Here is a 23,613-nt window from a genome sequence, read left to right as displayed (position 1 = left end):
AGGGATGCTGTGAGATAACCTCTGGAAAGTATTATGCACAGGACCATGCATGTAGCAAAAACTGGAGCCAAGAGTTTGTCCATTTGTGAGGTATTCCAGTCCAGTCACTTCACTTACTTTCCATGAAAGGGCAGGCAGGACCCTACCAACAGCTTCATCGCACCGCTTGCTGTGCAGTGAACACTTTCCAGCAGGGCTTAAGAAATGTCAGGGTGGAGGCAGGACCCTGGGCCTGTGGCCTCTGATGTCCAAATCCTGAGATTCCCATGCCCCTTCTCACCTACCACAAAACCCATCTTCACCCAGGAGAGACAGTTCCCCTCACTCACCCCTGCCAGGTCCCCAAAGGGACAGACTGTGGAATCACTGTTACCAAACTCCCTTTTTAGGGTATGGCTCCAGTTTTTATTGCTCTCTGTTTTATATCATTATAATTGAACCAATCAGCAAGGACAACAGGCCCCTTTTTACAAGGGAAAGAAGACAGCCACAAAAAGCCAAAATTATGATTGTTTCAGCGTGCAAGAAACACTTATTAAATTAGATCTGCCTTTGGTGTAGACGTCAGCCAGTTTCCAAGAAGAGCTGGAGTTTGAGGAGCCAAGCCTGACTTGGACAGGCAAGTTAGCCCTTTTTAGGTGACCTGTGGCCAGCAGAGAGTCTAGGAGCGGTCTTCAGAGATAAACTCACTGACTTCCCAGAGCAAGAAACCGACCATGGGCTTCTGCAGAGCGGAGACCATATCTTTGCATCTTTGCATGGCTGTACCCTGGTACTCACCACAATGCCAGGTGCCACCAATGTCTAGAAGATGAAAATAGTTTAATCACCCTTCTCATGGCCAGCCTGGAGACCTGCTCTAGCAACTCCAGGGAAGGGACTCCAACACTGAGGTTTGGTTTCTCCTGCTCTAGGAGTCTGTGACTCTCCACCCACAACCCTGCTCTGTCAGTACATTGGGGAGTGGGTGGCTAATGCTAACAGAGAGTCTGGGTGAGGCTAGAGGTGAGTGAGCATGAGCAAAGGGTTGGAGGCCCCACTCTAGGGCTCTTCACAGTCTTCCTGTTTGACCTTTGAGACATCATTTCTCTTCTGCATGCTTCAGTCTTTTCATTTTAATTAAACATTTTTTTTCAATTACAGTTGGCATTCAATATTGTATTACTTTCAGGTGTACAGCATACTGGTTACACATTATATAACTTACAAAGTGATCCACGTAAAACATCTAGTATCCTCCGACATCATACATAGTTATTATAATATTATTGACTATGTTCCCGGTGCTGTGCTTTACATCCATGTGATGATTTTGTAGCTGCCAATTTGTACTTATTAATCCCATCGCCTTTTTCACCCAGATTCCCAACCCCCCGTCCACCTGGCAACCAGCAGTTTGTTCTCTGTATCTATGAGTTTGTTTCTGTTTTGGTTGTTTACTTATTTTGTTCTTTAGATCCCACATATAAGTGAAACCATATGGCATTTGTCTTTCTCTGTCTGACTTACTTCACTTAGCATAATACTCTCTAGGCCCAACCATGTTGTCACAAATGGCAAGATTTCACTTTTTTCTGGTTGAGTAATATTCCATTTCGTATATGTTCCACATCTTCTTTATCTATTTGTCTATCCATAGACACTTAGTTTGCTTCAGTATCTTGGCTATTGTAAATAATGCTGCAATGGCTGTACAGGTGCATATGTCTTTTCAACTTAGTGTTTGGATTTCTTTGGATAAATATCCAGAAGTGAAGTTGCTGGGTCCTTCTCTGTCTCTTGTTAATAGCCTTTGTTTTAAAGTCTATTTTGTTTGGTATAAGTATTACTATCCCAGCTTTTTAAAATTTTAGCTTACATGAAATATCTTTTCCATACCTTTACTTTCAGTCTGTATATACAGAGTTTCTATCTGAAGAGGGTCTCTTGTAGAAAACATACGGGTCTTGTTTTCTTACCCACTCAGCTACCATATGTCTTTTGATTGGAACATTTGATCCATTTACATTTAAAGTAGTTATTGATAGATATGTAGTTATTTTAATCTTATTATTCATTTTTAATCTTTTTCTCCTCTTTTCCTTCTTAAAAAAAGCCCCTTTAACTTTTCTTATAAACTGGTTTGGTGGTGATGAATTCCTTTAGCTTTTTCTCATCTGGGAAGCTCTTTATCTGCCCTTCCATTCTAAATAACAGCTTCACTTGGTAGCATAATCTTGGCTGTAGGTTCTTGCTTTTCATGACTTTGAATATTTCTTGCCAGTCCCTTGTGGCCTATAAAGTTTCTGTTGAGAAACCAGTTATCAGTCTTATGAGAGCTCCCTTGTACATAACTAACTGCTCTTCTCTTGCTGCTTTTAAGATCTTCTCTTTGTTTTTAACTTTTGGCATTTTAATTATGATGTGTCTTGGTGTGGGCTTCTTCAGGTTCATCTTGTTTGGGGCTCTCTGCACTTCCTGGACTTGTATGTCTATTTCCTTTGCCAGGTTAGGGAAGTTTTCAGCCTTTATCTCTTCAAATAGGTTTTCAACCCCTTATTCTCTCTTTTCTCTTTCTGGTACCCCTGTAATGCTAATGTTGGGATGCTTGATGTTATCCTAGAAGCCCCTTAAACTAGCCTCATTTTTTAAAATTCTTTTTTCTTTTTTCTGTTCCGATTGGGTGTTTTCTGCTCCCTTCTCTTCCAAACTGCTTCTTAGATCTTCTACTTAATCTGATCTGCTATTGATTCCTTCTAGTGTATTCTTCATTTTAGTTATTGTATTCTTCATTTCTGATTAGTTCTTTTTTATAATGTCTGTATCTGTTTTTATGTTTTCTATCTCTTTGTTGAAGTACTCACTAAATTCCTTGAGAGCATTTTAATAATCGGTATTTTGAATTCTGTATCTGGCAATTACTTGTCTCCATTTTGTTTAGTTCTTTTCTCTGGAGTTTTGTGCTATTCCTTTTTTTGGGACATGTTTCTTTGTCTCCTCATTTTGGCTGCCTCCCTGTGTTGATTTATATGTACTAGGTAGCTCTTCTATTTCTCTCAGTCTCGGCAGGGTGGCCTTAGGCAGTAGGTGTCCTGTGGGGCCCAGTGGCATAGTCTCCCTGGTCCTGAACTGGGTGCCCCAGGTGTGTGCCTTGTGTGGGCTGGGTGCACTGTCCTGTTTTGTCCTTGATTGATGAAGGCTGGCCATGACTACAGAGGACAAACTGTTGTGTGGGAGCTGATCCTAGAGTGTGGGATTTGTTGTAGCAGGGCTCTGGTGATGCACGCTTCAGTCTTGACTGAGAAATCAGCACTTCTCACTGCTTGTTTCATTTTTAGATAATTTATTTTTCTTATTTTTATAGTAACGATAACTCATTTGTATAATGCTGTGGCAGTTACAAAATATCTTGATAAATATTATGTGTTTCTTATTTCAAATTCATGATATCCCTGTGAGGTAGGTTTTGTCATCCCATTTTACAGATGAGAAAACTGAGGCTTAGAAAGGCAAAGCAGTATTCCCAGGAACCATGTTAACAAGCAGTAGATCAAGTCCTTATAGTTCCCTGTCCAGTAGTCTACCATTGTTTCAGGTGTTTCATGCTGACACATGATAAGACCTAGGCCCTGACCTCCAGAAAGGCTAGAAGCATGATGTGCTCACACTGGTTCCACCAGGAGAAAGGTTGTGGACAGAGTAAGTACATGCTCTGGATGGTGAATTAGAAAAGACATAGATGCAACATGCTTTAAAAAAAAATTGAATGTTGCCCTGGCCAAGTTGCTCAGTTGGTTGGAGCATCATCCTGTACATCAGAAGGTCACAGATTCGATTCCCAGTCAGGGCACATACCTTGGTTATGGGTTTGATCCCCAGTCGAGGTGCAGGGGTGCATATGGGAGGCAATTGATCAATGTTTCTCTCTCACACTGGTCTCTCTCTCTCTCTCTCTCTCTCTCTCTCAAATTAATAAAAACATGTCCTCAGGTGAGAATTTTTAAAAATTCAGTATTTTAAATGAGCACTATAACCATGTCATTTATGTGAGGCAGCTTTGTGGCTTTGGTAAGTCATTCCCTTCCTTTTACCTTACTATCCTCATCTGGAAAACTAAGACATTGGACCCAAGAAGCTTCCAGATTCACTCCACTCAGTTGCTTTGTGCCCAGATGCTTCTGCACACCACATAGCCTGGTGGTCCTCTAGCCTTTGAACAAACCTCCAGGACAGAACCAGAGCATCAAGAGGGCAAACAAAGCCAAGACAGAGGCTCGGTGAGGGAAGTGTTCTCTTTGAGGCAGGAGCCTGGGGGCCATATAGACAGGCAGAGTCCTGGTCCCCAGCAGCCAACTCTAGAGGAGCTAGCTTCCTGAACAAAGCTCCTTTTGGTTGAAGTTGATGTGCACGCTGTTGTCTCTGAACATATAGGAAGTGCGGTTAAGCTGCCACTGGTGAGCACTTCATTGCCTTGCCTGATGGTTTTTAAGGAGCCTGTGTATATATATATATATATATATATATATATATATATATATATATATATATATATATATATATTGTCGGCAGCCATCCGTCTCGAGAGACGATGGTGTAGCTTCTTAAGAGTCTATCTGCACCGCCGAGAATGGTTGTGCAGTCCGACTCGGGAGTGACACGGCATCTGTTTCCTCCCGTGTTGAATCGATATCTTACGATGACGCTGGAGTGTCCTCTCCAGTGAAGCTGAAGCTACAGAGCCTGGGCAGGGTGATATGGAGGGTCTGCTGTTGCCCATGCAGCAGACCCCTCCTCTCTTCGCAGCTGAAGGGTCCAAGGGAAAGACGGAGTCAATACAGCTTGGTTTCAGGTGCGCCGCAGGAGTTGCCGGTGTTGACTACAACGTCAAACCGCCTTAGGGACTCCGGCTCCGGATTTCCTGTCGGGGTTTACTCCCTTAGCCTTTCTCCTGAAGAGGTATGCCGCAAGGCAGCGGAGGTTTTTTGGAATCAGAGTTTTCCTTCTCTGATGTGCCCTGACTGGAAGATCGAACCAGCGACACTTAGCTCGCAGGCCGACGCTCAATCCACTGAGCCAAACCAGCCAGGGCTTATATATATATATGGTGCCACTTGACTATCTCAGCTCTGGCAGCAGGCTGAGGAGCTGAGGTGAAAGAGAATCTAGCCTGGTGGATCTAATGGGCGCAGAGCCAGAGATGACCTCCTAGGGTCAATGCTCTTTTGGGGCCACAATTCCAGGAGCAATCCCATGCCTAGGCAAGCCCCAGTGTGTGGGGAACAGGGGGGCTGGCCGTGACAGCAGAAGCATTGCACTGCTCTGGATTCATGCCTGTCTAGTGAACTGCCTTTCCTTGCCTCCACTCATTCATTTATTCACCCATTCATTCTCTCACTTCCTTTGCTTTCCTCTCACTCATGAATGGCATCAAGGGCTGCTGGCCACCAAAGGGACCTTGGAGGAGGTGTGGCATAACTCTCCAAATGAGGCTTACTCATGAATTCACACCCACAGGTGACCCACTCCTTTGTCTGGGCACACAGCCCCAAAGGCAACCCTTGCTATTGTGGAAGACCTCCAACCCTTGAGAGTTTCTCCTCTGAGGCAAAATGGACCTCCTTCTCAGTTCCACTGATGGGTCCTGCTTCCTTCCTCCTGCCTTCTGGATCAACATGGAATCAGTCTGATCCTTTCAAGGGAGAGTCCTTGAGCCCAATGTTTCCCCAAATGTGGAATGAATGTGAACTTGGTGTGTGGGGGGGTGGAGGTGGTTAGGTGGTCACCTTTTATCATGGCAAACAATTGTAGTAATACTTAGAATTAAAATATTATTTCTGAATGCTTATAAAAGAGAAATTAGTTGATTTAAAGGAAAGTATTTAGTAAACAATACTACACATACATGGCAAAATGATGATGGTCTTGAGAAATGCTGCACTGGGCCAAGAGCCCCTTTCTGAACCCTCTTCTGTTCTTAGCATGCTACTCTGTTCTTGGATCATAGGTTTTATAAAACCTTCACGGTTCCGTCTATACAGGTTGTTTTTCAAAGCCATGCCTTCACCTCTGACCTGCCCGTTCTCTCTAATCACCTGTCACATTTCCATTTGGATGTCCTTGCTTCTCTTGGTTATGTCTTTGTTACATCTCAGGTACCATGGAATTTGAACCATGGGGATTAGGGAAGGCAACATTCCTTAAATATTTTCTGTTTAACGTGTTAGCATATCCTTTCCCTCAGTCCTTATGGAGTCTTGGTAGGAAAATATTATCTCCATTTTATAGCTAAGGAAATGCAGGCATATGAAATTTAAGTAACTTGGCTAAGGTGCAATAATTGTGGAAAATCTAAAATTTAACAACTCTGATCTGCCAGTGCCATGGAATTCCTGCTACGCTAGGTCACCTTCTAGCTGGACGCAGGGAGGGAAGCGGAGATCATCTGGCCAGGCTTCACAGTGGGTGGATAAAGAAACTGCAGTCCAAAGAGCATGTCCAACGCCCTCAGGCCACCCTGCTGCTGCAGGCCAGGTCCCGCCTTGCTGCAAATGACACCTCCGTTCCCCTAGCCATCCTGAATGAAGTCTTGATGTCATGTTTGATGGTCCCCTCTCTGCCCACCTTCATTCCTAGCATTTTCTGAATCTGTCATTGCCTTTTCTCTCCTTCTGTTCTGTCCCTCTCTAGCTCAAGCAGCCATCACCTATTCCTAGACTACTGCAGCATCTCCCAAATCCAATCTAATCCATCTGTGGGTTTTTTCTCCATATTCGTCTTTATCTTAGCTTGGCACATATCACCCCTTGATCACAAATCATCATTAACCCAAATCACCATAGACCATAAATCTTGGGACAACTCCCTTGTATGAAGTACAAATTCTATCCCATCGCTGCTTTAATTTAAGCCCTCCTGTCAACCCAGCTTTACCTCCCACAAGGTAAACTCTCTCACAGAAACTGTCTGCTTCTTGTGTCTCCATGAGAACTAATGTTTCCCATATGGAAATTGCCTCATTGTACCCAGGCTCAGCCCACAGCTCCCCCCACCTTCGGGCACAGCCCACACCACACATCCTGACCTCTAGCCTTAACGACCTGCCTTTTCTCCAAATTCTTTAATTGCATATTATCCACAGTACTCACTTGGAGAGCAGAAAATGTGACCCTGCGTCCTAATTCCTCTCCACCAGGCACACCCTTCCTGCTTCCTTGCCCAACTGTGAGCACTTAGAGGGCAGAGGTGGCATCTTATGCCCTTTGTAATCATGGTCCTCAGGCTCAGAGGCCTCCAGGGTGGGTCCTTCGGTACATGGTCTCCATGATGACGACACTGTGTGGCCTGGGGGTGCTCCTGTGGGAGGAGAGGGGAAGGGTTGCCGAGGGAAAAGGCCAGCCTGCTGACCCACGGGCTGTCTAGGGCGCTGATAGAGGAAGAAAACATGGAAGTCCATGGTAAACCATGAAGTGTGTCATTGAGAGAGTCTGAGACTGGGATGTCAACCCTGACAGCCTCTTAAGTGTCCTTCCAACTGTGCACTGGAGAGTTCTGAGAGCCTCTGTCCAGGGCCCTGTACAAGACACAGTAGGGTCAGAACGACAGAGTTCCTGCCCCAGGAGTGCTGATGGGTAAGAGAGGTCTAGGGCACTTGCCGCAATGAGAGAACTTATAAAACGTGCCATATTATTGTATGTAAAGATCTGAATGAACAGCACAGGCAGACTGGCCATACAACTGAAGGGCCCACAGAAAAAGGAGAGTGAGAGCTTCTGGAAAAGTCAAAGGAACTCTAACAGGTGCAGGAGTCCATCTGGTCCTGGAGGAAGTGAGCCACAGAGGCCAACATGGAACTAAGTAGGGAGAGAGGTAACTTGGTGACTTGAGTGCTGTCAGGAGGAGACAGATACACAGGTGGGAAGGGAATGATTTACGCAGACAAGCTGAGGCAGGAGGCAGAGTTCGTCTAGGTTCCTGAGGAGGGAAGTAGCATGATGAAAGTGAGGTTCTGGAAAGTTCTGTGCTAGAAATTCCTTCATCCTTTGAGGGTAAGAAAAAACCGCCCTAGGGAGAGAAATACCAGGTCTGCATCTGTGTCCCTCATCTTCAGGCTTCTGCCAATGGGACATTGGAGGAGTTCCTCCATGCCTCCCACTTGGCCTCTTTTAGGACCGTAACTGCTGCTCATGCAGCCGTGCCCTTTGTCTCAGCTTCCCTGTGCTGGAACCAGAGGCTAAGCACAGCTTACTTGACCACCCTCTGATTGGGATTTGGGGTGATCTCGCTAGATCTAGCCTGAGACAAGAATCTGAAATAAGCATCTCGCACAGTCTGAGAGCTAACCGGGAGACAGAGGAGCATTTGTCTGATAGTGTTTCTGAGCTCCTGCCTTTCCCAGATGATGAGACTAAGCTTAGTTTTATTTTCCCCTCTGGCTGGTAAGGCATTGAAGCACTGAGCAAAAGTGGGATAAAGAGGCAGAAGGAGGAGTGGTGTGTAGAGAGAGCAAACAGAACCTATTGACAAGGATGCCTTCAGATGCAAGGATGAGAAAACTCACCTTGAAATGGTTGCTACAATAATGAAATTTTATCTCACATGAAGTAAGCCCCAAATTGGGATGGTACCAAGGTTGGTTGAAGTAAGTCATTGGATGAATTAATTCAGCAGCTTCATCCAGGATGCCAGTTATTTTCACCCTTTCTGTCATCCTCAGCATGTTTCTCTTGTCCTCAACTAGTAGTCCTCATGGTCCCCAGATGGTTGCCATGGATCCAGGCTTTGTTTATAGACATGAGCATGTCCAGCTAAAGAAAAGATTATTGTGCCAGGGTTGGGTCACGTGCCTCTCCCAAGGCCAGTGGATAGTGATGATGACAATAGTGGTGATGGTGGTGGTTGCTGATGAAGATGGTGGTGGCAATGATGATAATGGTGATCATGATGGTGGTGGTGATGACAACAGTAGTGGCAGTATTGGAGGTCGTGGTGGTGGAGGAGGAGGAGGAGGTGGGGATGGCAGTGGTGATGATGTCAATAGTGGTGATAATGGTGGTGGCAATGATGATGATAGTGATAGTGGTGACATTGGTGGGAGTAGAGATGGTGCTGGTGGTTTTGTGAGGTGGCAAAGAAAGTGGGAGTAAGAGGAGAAGAAATGTGTCAGCTCTTTCTGTGTCACAAAGTTAGGAATTTGCTTTCATATCATGAAACGCAATATTTGGATGTATGGGGAAGTGCCTTGTGAACTGTAAAGTATAATACTTCCCAATGAGTTATCACTGTGATGATTACCGCCTGGTCATCAAACCTCCTAAATCCATGCGTCCTCTGCTCCTGAGAGCACTGACTGTTGTCCTTCACCCTTGTCCTCCATAGCTAAAACAAGTCAGTTCAGTAGGCAAAGGATTGGCAGGATCCCAGAGACACAGGAAAATGCTCACAGCATTGGGGCTGGAGGCGCTTTTAAGCCAGAATAGATTTAAGGGCTAAGGAGGGAGGCGGGGCAAGGATGTTTGTAATACATACAGGGAACCCAGCAAACAAGATATGGAGCCGTTTCTGTGTTTGTTTTGTCTTTCTTTGGTAATAGATGTGAGGCCTCAAGTCTGGTTTTTGCTGAAGTCACAAGGATCAAAAGAGACACAAAAGTGAGTTGTGCCATCAGCTTAGAGGCCAGGAAAGCTGATGGGTCCAGGGCAGGAAAGAAGATGATAGGAAGGGGGCACCAGGGAACCCAAGGGAGCAGACAGAGCCAGGACCTCTGAGGAGGACACACAAAATCAGCTGGAGCAGGAACATTAACTCTCTACAGACGTTAGCAGAACACCTACTGTGTGCAGGTGCTAGCATTATAGTAATGTCAGCAGCTCCATCTGAGTGATGGCTATGTGACTTCTAATTCTCAAAACTACCCCTCAGTCTGTATAACTCCCCTCTATTTACTGGTGAAGAAACCAGGGTTTCTTGTTATAGGGAAATAATTTGATCCCAGGTGTGTCTGACTCCAAAGCCCTTTTTCTGTATCATTTTGCCTTTCATTTAAAGATGCTCGCTTCTGCCCTGGAGCTGATCTGTCGCCGAAGGGGAGAAGCACCTAGAAAACACATTGTAATAAGTGCTATCACTGTGACCTAAAGATAGGGCACCGCAACTGGGAGGCAGTACTAAATAACCCACCCCTTCAGGGGCAGGGAGGCTGGGCAGGTGACAAGGTGATGACGAGGAGGCTGCCCAGGAGCCTGAGGAGAAAGGGGCAGGACTTGGCAGGGCATGAAGAAGAGAGCTGCACAAAATAACCTGTCTGGTTTGGGTGTGGTGAGTGAAGTTTTTGGTGCGGCTGGAGTGCAGGGTGAGGCAAGAGAGACTGGTGGGATTAGTCTGTGACAGAGCTGGGAGTCAGGCTCAGGAGGCTGGATTCCATTTCAATACAGAGGGGAGCTGTTAAAGGTTTTTACATGGTAAAACAGGCTAGACATCAGTGTGACCAGTTAGGAATTTGCTTTCATATCCAAACAACCAGCAATAAGGGCCTGGATGGAGACAAACAGTGGAGATGGACAGAAAGTCCAGGTCTGTTTCCCTGGGTCAGGTGTTAGTCATTAGTATACTCCCCAACAGAAGGTAGGCACTCAGGAGAGAGTTTTGAGGCCATTACTCCCCTTCCCTCCATTCGGGAAATTACATACGAGCCCATAGGTCACTGAGCAAATGCCTCATTGTCCTCAGGAATAAGTCAGCCCCGATGGGTAATATCTGTCACCGTGTCCACTCCATTACCTACAAAGGAAAGGTAATATCCCTGAGCCAGAGCAAACTCCTTGGAAGGGGAGGGGCTGGCCATACTCTGACAGTGGAGCTGTGCAATGGCAGGATGGGCAACCTCATACGGAAGTGATCTCCTGAGGTGGAGGGAACTCCCACTGTGGGTAGGAGGCTGGCCTATGCAACATTCAGGCGTCTTTCTTTTTTTAAAAAAAAATAATTTATTTATTTATTTGTTTGTTGATTTATTTATTCTTAGAGAGAGGGGAAAGGAGAAAGAGAGGGAGAGAAACATCGCCGTGTGGTTGCCCCTCACTCGCGCCCCCAACTGGGGACCTGGCGTGCAACCTAGTCATGTGCCCTGACTGGGAATTGAACCAGCGACATTTGGCTTGCAGGCCGACGCTCAATCCACTGAGCTACACCAGCCAGGGTCAGGCTTCTTTTGAACTCCAAGGGAGCGATGCAGGCAGCATGTGGCAAAGGTTGATTTTTCCCTCTGAACCGTTCATGTGCTGGACACCAGACAGAGAACTCCAGCAGGGCAGTCTCTGCCCTGTGGGGGTTCGCAGTTGAGAAATGCAGCCTAGGAAGACGCCTGCTCCATGGATGGATGCAGATGCTGCCTCAGGGACAGGGGCAGTGAGAGGCCCAGGAGCGGACAGGCCAGCACCCAGACCACTGAGGCTGCACACTCGGCGGGTGCATTTGGGATCTGAGGCCAGTGCCGACGTGCTGGGCAGCTGACATGAGGCCAGCCTCCGGAGAAGAAGACATGAACGCGAAAAATTCATAAGTGAATAAGTCACTGCAACTTAGCACCATGGGCAAGCCCAAAGAAAACAGAGCAGTTGGAAGAAAGTTTTTGGTTTTTTTAAACTGAGCTACTATAAAGCACTGGCATACTTTTCAACTCACTCAGCCTCAATTGCTACTTGCGCTTGAGAAATAGGTCAAATGTTCTTTTCAAGACCACTTTACTCTTAGGCTATTAAACGGTTTGTCCTATCCCTTCTTCCTTTACACAGAGTCTTGAGCCTGAAGGCCACAGCATCTGAATACCAGGCACCTTATAAATAGGTTTCTGTACAAGGCCCTTGGGAAGGGCCTGCTCTCGAAAAACTGAAATTGAAGCAATTGTCTTCATGGGCCTCCCACCTCCCTGCCTAGCCCCCTTCTTCCCAATCCAGGTACCCAGACATCTGACCAGGATCTCATAACAAAAAGCTATGCTGTCAACATTCTGGTGAATTAGTTCCTTTTAAGGTGGTACCTGATATAGGTTTAAATATGACCTCAGGTAGTTTAGATAGAGACCCTTTAAAGTTAGAAAACCTTTAAAACCCAAAGGAATGCTTCTTTTTTTTTCAGTGTGGTATATAACATAAAATATGCCATTCTAACCATTTTTAAGCATACATGTAAGTGACATTAATTATACTCACAATGTTGTGCAAATATTACCACTATCTATTTCCAACGTTTTTAATTCTTTGAAACAGTTTCTCCCTCCTTCCAGTCTCTGGTAACCTCTAATCCACATTCTGTCTCTGAATTTGCTCATTCTAGGTAGTTCATGCACATGGAATGTGTCTACCTTTTTCACTTAGCACAGTGTCTTCAAGGCCCACCCATGCTGTAGCCTATGTATATATACATACCACGTTTTGTTTACCTAGTCATCCACTGATGGAAGAAAAGTTGTTAATGGCTGCATTTCAAGCACCAGTAGGGACCCCAGGATGGAGGAGGTTTTGGGATCCTTGCTGCCCCTTTTATCACCCACGCCATATAGGTGACCCTTTATTGCCCAATGGCTCCTCCTGGACACAATAATTTAAGGATTCAGTCAGTCCACAGACAGAAAAAGTTGTATCAAAAGGAGCACCAACCAGCCCTTACGAAACCTGTGTGCTCATCACATGGGGTCGATGTGTGGGCTTGGACAAGTCCTCTGTATAATGAGGAGCTTGGAATGTGTGTCCTTATTTTTATTTCTACATGTCTGTCAGTGTCCTAAGAGGGCAATGTCACAAGTGGTATAGGGTGGAGCAGACCCTCAGGAAATGTTTATGACCTACTGAATGAATGAGTGAATGAATGGATGAGAGAAGACTTGGAGAGTGAGGAAATGTGGCATTCCAGTTCCTTTGTTTTCCTTCATTAGAGATTAAGGAAGAGGCTGTCATTTGAGGTCAGATCAAATGGTACTTAAGTTATGAAACAATCTGAATACAATATACTGCTTGAAGCATTGTTATCTTTGCACCTTGTACTGAGATGGAATTGTATTACTGGGCTTCTCGTAAATTTATTTGCTGTAGAATCTTTGCAGCTTTAATAAATACACTTGCATAAATATTAGAGGGTGCACAAGGGCTTTGTATCAATTTTCACACCCTGGTCTGTGATAAAGCAGATGTAAGCTATATAGTGTTCAACACAGATGGTGGGCATCGCTCAGATGTGCCATGTATGTATGTGTACAGAAATATGCACACATGAATAGACAGGCTTTCCACGAGCGTCCTTGTCCTATGAGCTCTGCCCTGGCATGGCATCTGCTCACAAGGAGTCCATGTTCTTCTAACACACAAATATTACTAATCTCTTTAACGAAGGGTTTTTATTATAAAATCCATTTGTATTTACGGTGATCGTCAGAACAACGAGGACAGGAACTCCTTGTTCCTTTCCATGTCTTGGAGTCTGACTGTGCCGCGGCCAGAACTGCATGCAGACCTTGCACCAGCATCCTCACTTGCCATAGAAATTTGGAAAGAATGTGTATGTCATCTACCATTTTGGAGGTAGTGTTCAGAATTCCAAGAAAAACACAAAAAGCAGTGATTCCTATTATCAAATAAAATCTTAATCAGAACCTAGTATATAAAGCCAATGAAAGCCTTCCAGACTTGTTAGGAACACGTGGCTACTTTTTTGTGTGCATATTATCTGTCTCCACCCCCATCAAATTGGCTTCCTCAACCCCGTTCAGCTGCATTAGGAGCTTTGGACAACTTAGCATGTGGGTTCAAACGGCACTCCTCTGGCTCACAGGATGGAGGGAACCAAAGTCCCACTCTCTCTGTCTTCCCCTAACCTATAACTGCTCCCAAAACAGCCCTGTAGAAATCTAGGGCTCTCAGAAGCACTGTATATTTTTTAAAATGCTTAACTGGTTTTTTTTACAGAGGAGGAAATAGGCCCAGAGAAGTAAAATGACTTGCCCAATGACACACAGGGTCAGTTGGTGCCAAAATCAAGATTATTACTGTCAAAAGATAATTAATTGAGTCTGTCCTCTAGAAGTTTATGATGTAGTTGAAAGGCCAGATATGAATATATGAAATGAGATAGCCTGTACTCATCAGAGTCAAACTAGCTCCACAAGTGGTTAGAAGACATCACGATTCCTGGGAACTGAGTAGTCTACAAGTGTTTAGAAGATGTCATGATTCCTGGGAACTGAAGCTGTTTCCTCCATTGACTTCTTCTAAATATTTCAGACAGGGGATAAGACCAAGGGCTTCGGTCGCCAGTGGTGGCCCTAAGAAGTGAGCAGGGAGGGAGGGAAGAAAGGGAGAAGAATATGGAAATGGAAAAGAAGCGATAGGAGGAAAAGAGCACTGGAGAGGAAGAGAAGTGATAGGAAGAAGGACGACAGGAACCATCATACAGGGCAAACCCTCACACTGCCCCAAGGAGGGAGGGGTTTCCTCCAGGATCCCATGGAATCCAGTCCCGACATTTGCAGCCTTGCAAGTCTGGTGCTTCCCTGACTTGGTCCCGTAGCTTGTTCTCCCTTTTGCAGTTTCTCTGCCTTCTCTACCCTTTCCAGCCTCAGCGCGGAATGGTAGTCTGTTCCCTTGGCTTCCAAAGTTCCCTGGTTCCCCAGAGCACAGAAAGGACCTGTTCCCGTGCTGACTGTTGGGTGCAGTCTCAAAGAGCTCGGCTACCCCTTGGGATTCAGGGGGGGCACGTAGCTCTGGCCTCAAGAGGAGGGCTGTGAAGGAGTGTGTACGCACAGCGCCGGGGACACCGAGGCGTCAGCAGTGAGAGAATCATCTGTGACAAAGTGTTGTTCTTCTTTACTCTGTTCATATTCACCCTTAGATGTTTCCATAGCAATACAACACATATTTTGAAAAGATCAACTAAGCTGTTCATTTATTTAATTTTTTTAAAAAGTAATTCTGTAAGGGCATTCATGCCCCCAAGGTCAGAGTGAATATGACGCTTTTCACAGTGGCAGTCGGCACAGGTGTCTGTGTCCAGACTTTGCAACCTCAGGCACTGCCCCTCCTCTGGGTTCTTGGCCAGACTCCTGCTTACTGACTCTCTGGCCCCTTTTCAGTTCTATCTCAGATCCTTAGCAAGAGGAGTGTGACTCAGTTGTGTCTTTGGGGACAAACGAGGACTAGTGAAAAAGGTTTCTGGCACCAGGGAGGCCAGATGAGGTGCCCAGACCTTTGGATGAGCGTCAGGAAACCTGATTTTCTGTTCTCATCATGTGCCTCCCTGCCCTTGGTATCGTATTGAGATCCTAGTTTTTTGAGTGAGGAGGTCAATTATATAACCTCCAAGATCCTTTCCTCTCTCAGACACTTGGCCTGAAGCAGACTCCTGTGACTTCTGCCTGGGACATGAATGCCACAGTGTGGGAGTGCTTTCCTAGGATGAGGTTGTCCCTTACGGAGTTGGATTCTGGCCTCAGCTTTTCTCTCTTTAGTCTGCACACTGTCCGGGGCCACCCCATTCAGCCTTCCTGCAGGTGAACTCCCCTCTGAGCCCCACCTCTGTTGTCTCGATGTCCCACAGGTGCCCTAAATTCAGCAAGTCCAGAACTGGTGTCTCTGCCCCTTCCTCTTCCAAGTCCCCTACTGCAGTGAGAGGCGTCGCCATTCAGAGTCACCAAATCTGAAAACTCAGGGAGAAGACAGTGCTCTTCTTTCACTGCCTCTTCTTCTAACCTCTACATGCAACCAAAAACCAAATTACACCTTTTATAAATTATCTCTGCAATCACCTACTTCTCAACCCACTGTCTACTACTCAGTCCCACTGTCTCTACTGCGGCTTGAGACTCCATGATCTCTGCATGGATCACTTGCCCACCCTCTGCCCCCGTCACCACTGTCATGCTCTGTGGCCGCGCCACACAGGAGTGCACATCTGGCCCAGTCATCCCCAGTCTCCTCAGAATGGAATCCAAGCATCCAGGTGTGGTGACACAGCACCGGTCATCTTGCCCCTACCCATCCCTCCTTCCCCATCTCCTCACAGCCTTCACTCCAGCCCAACCAGGTGTCTGTGTTTCCTGAAGCTCTTCACACTTCCCCTCTCCTTAGTTCTCCCTTCTCCCTGCACTTGGAACACCTACCCCCCACCCCCACCCTGCCTTCTCCACCTGTGCAATTCTTCACCCTTTAAGCTTCATCTCAGAGGTCCGGACCTTTGAGAAGTCCATCCATAGCAAACTGTGCTGGCCTCCAGAGCACCACTTACTTATTGTACTGGAATCATCTGACCCTTTGTCCCTCCCTTATTGTACCAAGAAATCCATTGTACCAACTTACCAAGGGTCAGTTTCAGAGCTCTTTTTCTCAAATCCCCAGCACCCACCACATAAATGTGTTTGTGAATGTTTGAGTGACTCACTCATGTCAGATGGGTCATTCTGGGCCTCCATGTGTTATGTCCCAGGGTGTGGGACAGATATCACATAGTGTTGACTTTATTGGGAAAAGGCCAAAGATCACAAGAAAAGCCACAAATCCCCAAGCCCCCCATCTCACAAGGAGGTGTGGCAGGTCCAGGAAGCCACTAAGCCTGCAGCGGAGGGGACCAGGGCCCTCCTTCCCCATGGCTTTCCCTTTTTATAGGGAAATCGAGCAAGGCAGAGCAGCCTTGAAGATAGGGGAATAAGCAGACTGCTTGGTGCCGGGCAGTCTGGGTGGGAGGTGCCAGCCACTTATAGGAGTTGCCTGGGAATGCTGGCTCTCCAACACACGGAGCCCCCAGAGCCTGTGCCATTTTACTGTTCTTCCCACCCTGGAGAAGAGGCACCCTAAGCTTGGGTGCTACCTCTCTCAGAAAGCTCATTGTCTAGACACCCCAGGGAGAGCTCTGAAGTCACTTTCAGATAATTCAACTAGTTGTACCACGATGAAAATGAATGACTAGATGGATGGATGGATGAACGTGTCCAAGTAACTAGCACATTTATGTGAACACATGAAAGTACCGTACCTGACACCATGAGTGGGTACCCAACTAATGTTTGTTTCTGTCTCCTTTTCTTCCTTTCTCATCCCAGCTCCAACTTTGTGAATTTTCATGGAGGTTTCTGGAGTACAGAGGAGGTAGTCCTGTCATTTGGTGCTAAACATAAAGGCTCTGACCACCGTGGGGATGGGGACTGTGGCTGTCTGACAGCACCCCCCACCTCCCACGAGCTTCCTCGCGTGCCCTTTCATAACATGCTTTCCCTTTCAGCTCTATCCTGATGTTCACTTTAACACGTCACCTAATTTTAAAAGACTGGAGGCTCCCACACACTGACTTCCACCCAGGTCACAGCTCCCAGGCAGCCTTGTCCCCAGATCAACTCTAGTGGGTAGGAAGTTAAGGGTGGATAGCCTGCCTCTGAGGGGTTGGTTCAACCCAACCTCTTTGTTCCCTTCCCAGGTTGCTGCATCACACATGCGCCCGAGATTCTTAAGCCGCAGGGACATCTGGAAATTGTCTGTAATGGACATTGTCAGGCTCTATAGCCAGGAGATATACTTCAGATATACTTCAGTAGGTCTGGTTGGGGCCCAGAATTCTGCATTTTTTGACTTTGAATTCTTAAACTCCTTCACCTAGGAGTGAGGCCAGTACTCCCCGAATATCTAGGGGATCCAGAATGAATGAAGGGAGCATGGGGACATGCAGAGCCACCCATCAGGCTCCCATGCCCCAGCCTGGAGGTGAAGGAGGAGGGCCTTCCCAGGTGATACTCACATTTCACAATGTGGGTGAACCTGAAGGTCTTCAGTGAGCTCCACCTGGCCTGGTACAAGGTGGGAGAATAGGTCTAGGGCTTCTGAGTCAAGTGCTTCCTGGAGGTGGTGGACAGGCCTGTCCTACTGGGAGGACGTGTGGCCAAATGCCACATGAACTGGTGTTTTGTGGCTCCAGTGAGAGATGGGCTGAGCCTCCTGCAGAGGTGAGCAGTTGGAGCATAAAGGCACCCAGGCAACAGCCTTGGCCTGATGTGGGCCATTAAGGATCTGCACTGGGCGTGGGGGTGGGAGAAAGCAGTTAGCGGTGCGGAAGCTGATGAGTTAGCACAGAGTTGGCACGCTGTAATGGAGCCAGTGAGTTTGTCCCCTTCAGTGAGGGCTCCCTGGGTCAGCAGCTGAAGCCTTAAATGCAAAGCCCTTCTTCAAGGTGGCAGAGGATGGAAAAGACTACCTACCTCCACACTATGAGAAAAGAGATGAGTCTTTTCCATTCACCCTCCCTACCCCCATGCGTGTCTCCATCTTGGAAGTGCTGACTTTTCACTGCTAACCAGCTCTATCTTTGGACAGAGAGTTTCTCAGGAAAGAGAGGGAGGTCAATTTTTTGGACCAGTGTGTGTGAGCAATTTTGCCTGTTTTAGCAGCTGTTGAGAGATCCTCAATGTCTCCATTGCTTTGCAGCTCTGTTTTTGCACTATTTTGGAGAACTCAGGTAGTACACTCCCCAGGACTGTGTTATCTTCAGGGTGTTACCTTAAAATTGTGGCCCACTTTCCTGCGGTCATGTGTCATCTCCTCTCTCAGCACCCTTCTCTTCTGTCCAGGCAGTGCTTCCCTTTAGATCAAGACATTTCGGGTTCTCTTCTGAGAAGATGCAATGACATATTCACTGATTAACTAAATAAGATGTTTCCCCCAAAATGTGTAATTTTTTGACCATCTTAATATTTTCACTTTAACAGAGGACATTTGAAGACTTTTAAAAAGTACCTAATGCTCAATGTATTGGAGTTGTAATAGCGGAACAAACTGTTGACTTAGTAATTTGGCTTGGAGTGGGGAGGGGTTCCACCCAGTGTTCCCTTACTCCTCCCACGGGATGGGGGCAGCACTCTCCTCCACCTCCTCAGGAGATCTGCTGGGGCAGAGAGCTTTCTAAATCCCCCGTCTAACCATTTTCTCTCTCTTCTATTTTTGTTTCCTAGGAACGAGTGGAATATCTCTTTCTCATCATTTTTACTGTGGAAGCATTTTTAAAAGTAATAGCCTATGGACTTCTCTTTCACCCTAATGCTTACCTCCGCAACGGCTGGAATTTACTAGACTTTATAATTGTGGTTGTAGGGTAAGTATAGCCACCCTTCTCTGTTTCCTCCCCTCATCCCTACCACCAACCTTCTGTACTTATATCTCCTTTTTAAAAATTTTATTTGAAAACATTTTTTATTGTTTGACACTATTCCAGATGTCCCCATCCCTCCGTTTCCCCCCTCTGCTCAGCAAACCCCCTTCACTGCATTGTTGTCTGTGTCCATGGCTGTGCCTGTGTGCATATTTGATGTGGTCACAGCAGCACTGGGCTTTAGGCCGGATGAGAGGATCTATTAAAGATCTTTAAATTCAGACTTTCTCCAAGGGGGGAGGAGCTATTACCCAGGAACCTCCTCACCACTGCTCCCATATGCGCATGTGTCCTCTCACACATGCTCGTGCGCGCACACACACACTTGAGTTGAATCTGAGTGCTTTCGATGCAACCCAGGGTCCTTCACGCAACTGAGAGTCCTCTGCATCAGCTGTTTTATTCACTCTCCAACCACATCTGGCCTGACAGCCCCTCTGACCAGTTTCCCGGCAGTCTCACAGAGCAGATTCAGTTCAGCTTGTCTGAGAGCATGCGGTCCATGGGCATGGTTCGGGCTGGCACTCGAGCGTGGATGCCCATTCTCACCTCTGCAGTGGGCCTTGTTCTGTGGCCAAGGAAATCAGGCTGCTCAAGACAGGTGGGTGAGGAGAAAACAGGGAACTATGGACCAAAGTGATGAGTGACCAAACCCAAATCTATCATGGTATCCCCATAACAGTGCTGCATTTTAGTATCAGATGAGAAAATAAATAAAAAAGCATTGTAAGAAATATTAAATAAAATTCAGAAGTGATCTCCTTATCAAAGAATTAATACTTTCACAGAAAGATTCTCTAGGAACTACTTGGACCTAACCAGCCTACATCTGCTGTGTGAGATGTAATTGATTAGCACACAGTGGACCACGTTCCCATGGCTCATCTGTTTTGTAAAGGGAGGGCACCTTTGTAATGAGATTTTACTTCAAGAACAAGCTGGCTTCTCTGAGCTACCTCTTGTTACTTTGAGCCCACAGAGTGGTCAAGGTGTGGCCACCTTGCATTTTCACTGCCCTGGAGATCCAATAGGCTTCAGTGTCAAGGTCAATATGTCATTTGGCTCTTGTCCCAAGAAACTATTTTCATGAATGTTTTTGTGCTATCTCAGTGAAGACCGAGACCTCTGTGGCTTCTCCAGAGCACTCACTGCTCAGGCTCTCATGGGAGTGTCTGGTCTGTCCCGCAGGAAATAAGACAGGAGCCAATCGAGGTCATTTAGACGTCATGTCCTTGTCTCTGGCCATCTGGATGGCTTTTTAGGGTTGTTTGGAACGGTTCTGGGGATTTTTCTTTGTTGTCCTTTTTTGCCTGACAACCGTGTAACATACTTTGGCCACATTAACATCAGGGATATTTGGGTAGCTTGAGGAGCACTAAAATTAGAGTATTTTCCAGGTATGTATCTGGCTCCAAAGGACTTAGAGTGAAGAGGCTGCTATATGAGAGATTTAGCTGCTTCTGTTCATGCCAAAATAAACAAAGAGTGACTCATCTAATGCCTTGAATTAACTCAGTAGTGTTCCAAATGCCCCTAAATCCTTTTTAAATCCAGCATCTCTCTCAAGGCCTCAGTCTCCGTGGAACCTTTCCCTCATATATGGAAAAGAGCTTCAGGCTGAGAGCCGATGCTTCTGGGAGCCATAGAGAGATGGGGTTTCTTGCAGGGATTAATTTTGTTTGGGCAAAGACGCTACATCTTCTCACATTTATGAATGAGTCTGAGCTGACCAGCCCAATGCTGTGCTCCATTCACAAACTTAACTCCAACACAGGAGGTGAGGACAGGCGGCACTGGGCAGGTATCCAACAGGAACCCTGGGCAGGGGAGCGCAAGTGCCTCGCCGCGCACTGTACACTGGGCGACGCTGCTCGTCTCCAGCTTGGCTAGACCCTGCCACATCCCTTGGACTGCTGCTCCTCCCCACAACCACAGAGGACAGCCTCTTCATGGGTCATCCCAGATTCTGATCACATCTTTCTGGGGTCTAAGTCATGAGGCTGATGAAGAAAGGGATGCATTCAGGGTTGGCATTCTTCCAAAAGATGCCCCTCATTGATTATTTAAGCCACTTAGGTTACGGTGCTAGCACTTGTTCACCTTGTGGTTCACTATGACCTTTGGAGTTCTCCCCCATCAATTTCACATTTGACCATATTTGGCACCTACTTTCTCTTCTCCATGGCTATTGGTCCTAGGGGCTTTCCATCCAGTCTAAATTTCAGCCCATCCTACTAACTCAAAAAATGATATACATTCCCCCACAGAAGGTGTAGCTCAGCCACCTGTCTTCAGCCATGGCTCCTTTCCTGCTGCCTTTGCAATATTAAATGGATATCCCTGTGTTTTCCTTGTATATCTTGGGAAACATCTGTTCTCCTTAGCACCCCTGCAGCTATTTAAGAAAAGGCTCTCCTGGCCTCCTCCACATCAGGGGAGTCTGCCATGTCCCAGGAGAGGTGGGTGCACCTGTCTGCTGCTTGAGTGTCAGGCGGAGAGCTGCTCCCTCACCTCTGCCTTGCCACATTTCCTTCCTAAAATAGAGTTATCTCCCCACCCTACCCCAAGAACCCATGAATCCACAGTAACTTCACCTGCCTGAGAGATTCTGCTGCAGCCACAAAGGACTTTGCTATGTCTCTATTACCCTCCTAATATGTTGGCCTGCCTCACTGGGCCCTCTGGTGGCTCATTGTCCTGTTCTTTTAAAAGCTCTACTGTCCAGCGTAAGAATTTCCAGACATACCTACAGAAATCCCTCCCCAAGCATCTACATCTGAACCTGGCCCTTAGGAACAGGTAGGCACAAAGCAGTGGTTTTGCCTTTACAGAGTCTAATCAAGGAGAAACAGCAGTTCTTGGAGACCAACACACACATCCCCTAACCCATTCCTGCATTTTCTACCCCTTCAAAATTAGACACAGACACTTAATAAGAGTCTGCATTGAGATGGGGCAGGGGTTAAAAGAGAGGGAAGTTGTCTACTCTCTACTCCCTTCACTGAATAATATTTTGTGAACATCTTGTACTCCAATAAGCATATTGCTTTCTTCCAGGAAATACTAATAACCAGATCTGGTTTGGATTTGGAATGTTATTTGACCAATTTGCAAACGGGTCTCCATTTCTGTTATCTAGACTTGAGTGGAAAGAATATTTCTCTGTGGAGAAGGGAGCCTGCTCCCCTATCCTGGCAAACTTTGCCTGGGATTCCAGGCTTCACCAACTAACATGTGAAACCATCAGATTGCCAAGCTGAGCTGAAAGAATCATGGAGCAGATTTTAGATGTGGTCTGGTCAGGATTATCAAACTTCTTTGAGGTGCAGGCCCCACTGTTCAAACAAAGCCTTACTCAGAGGCCCAATTCATAACACAGATCAAAGGGGGCCCACTCTGTTAAACATGGGGAAAGAAGCCAGGACCCCAGTCACTCATCTCTGGCCTCGCTGCCCAAGAAGTCCCCAGTGGGTTCCATGGAGCACAGATTGAAAATCCTTAATCTAGACCAACTTCATCATTGCTGGGCCCTGCCTGGATCTGAGCTCCTGCTAAGTTAAGCATGCAGCTGCAGCCCCCCAGTTTCCAGATCTGGTGCCCTGGGGCATGAGTTGTTTAAGGCTTGAGCCTAGTCCTCAAAACAAAGTCGCCCTGGCCCCAAGTTCAGGTCTGATAAGGGGACCCAGTTCTCATACCTGGACTTCTTTCTTGATCCCAGGCCATGGCCCAGCACCCACTCTACTGACAGTGAACCAGTAGCATCATCTCAAGGTGCAAAGGACAGAAATTGCCCCTGTGTATCCTTTCTCCTATTTTTCTTGGTTACTACAAAATGTCTAAAGCTTCACACTCCCATCCCACATGGTCTGTGCATCCTCTGACCTAGACCCTTCTCCCTCTCCCAGTTCTGAATCCTTCCCACAGTGGCCTCTGTTCCTCACAGTCCACCTCCCATTCAGGGGCAGGAGACACTTTCCGTACAGGGCCAGGTACAACTTCCAGCTTTGCGAGCCATGCAGTTTCTGTCCCAGCTCTGTAGGGAGAAAACAGTGATTACGTAAAGGATGGGTATAACTGACTTCCAGGCAAACTTTATTTTCAGAGCAAGTTCATTCTGATCACTCCTCTCACTTTCTGGCTCTAACCTGAGGGTCCTACTTCCCTTGTAGTCTCTAGAGTAGCCAGTCTGTCTCCCAGATGCCTTATTCCACAGCCCAGAAGTCAGGAGAGGGGGCCCTGCTTTCCCCTTATTTCTGCTTTCAGACCACTGTTTCTCCCACTAAAAACCTCCAGTTTTGATATTTGTGTAATCAGACACTCCTATGTCCCCTTCTCCTTATTGTAGTCCTCTAGAGACCTTTGAGTTACTCCGCATTCCTTGAAGACTTAAGCTCTTGCCTCACTCCCACTTTCTCCAACACTCACTACTTCTGCTACCACTATCCAATCGCTTCTTGGTTC

At 46.6% G+C, this 23,613-nt stretch overlaps 1 protein-coding gene across 5 annotated transcripts in view; it reads left to right on the top strand.

Moving 5' to 3' along the window:
* The window catches only part of CACNA1C (calcium voltage-gated channel subunit alpha1 C), a 713,310-nt gene that overhangs the window by 450,050 nt on the left and 239,647 nt on the right, over positions 1–23,613 (top strand). For all 5 annotated transcript variants that reach the window (XM_090273794.1, XM_090273795.1, XM_090273796.1 and 2 more), the window contains exon 4: positions 18,956–19,095. In XM_090273794.1, the coding sequence (XP_090129920.1) occupies positions 18,956–19,095 (140 nt within the window). The remainder of the gene's footprint in view (positions 1–18,955; positions 19,096–23,613) is intronic.

This window comes from Furipterus horrens, unplaced genomic scaffold, assembly GCF_987537825.1.
Source record: "Furipterus horrens unplaced genomic scaffold, mFurHor1.1.pri manual_scaffold_4, whole genome shotgun sequence".
Lineage (NCBI taxonomy): Eukaryota > Metazoa > Chordata > Mammalia > Chiroptera > Furipteridae > Furipterus > Furipterus horrens.
Note: the sequence above shows the minus strand (reverse complement) of the source record. Positions and strands in the feature narration are given on the sequence as shown.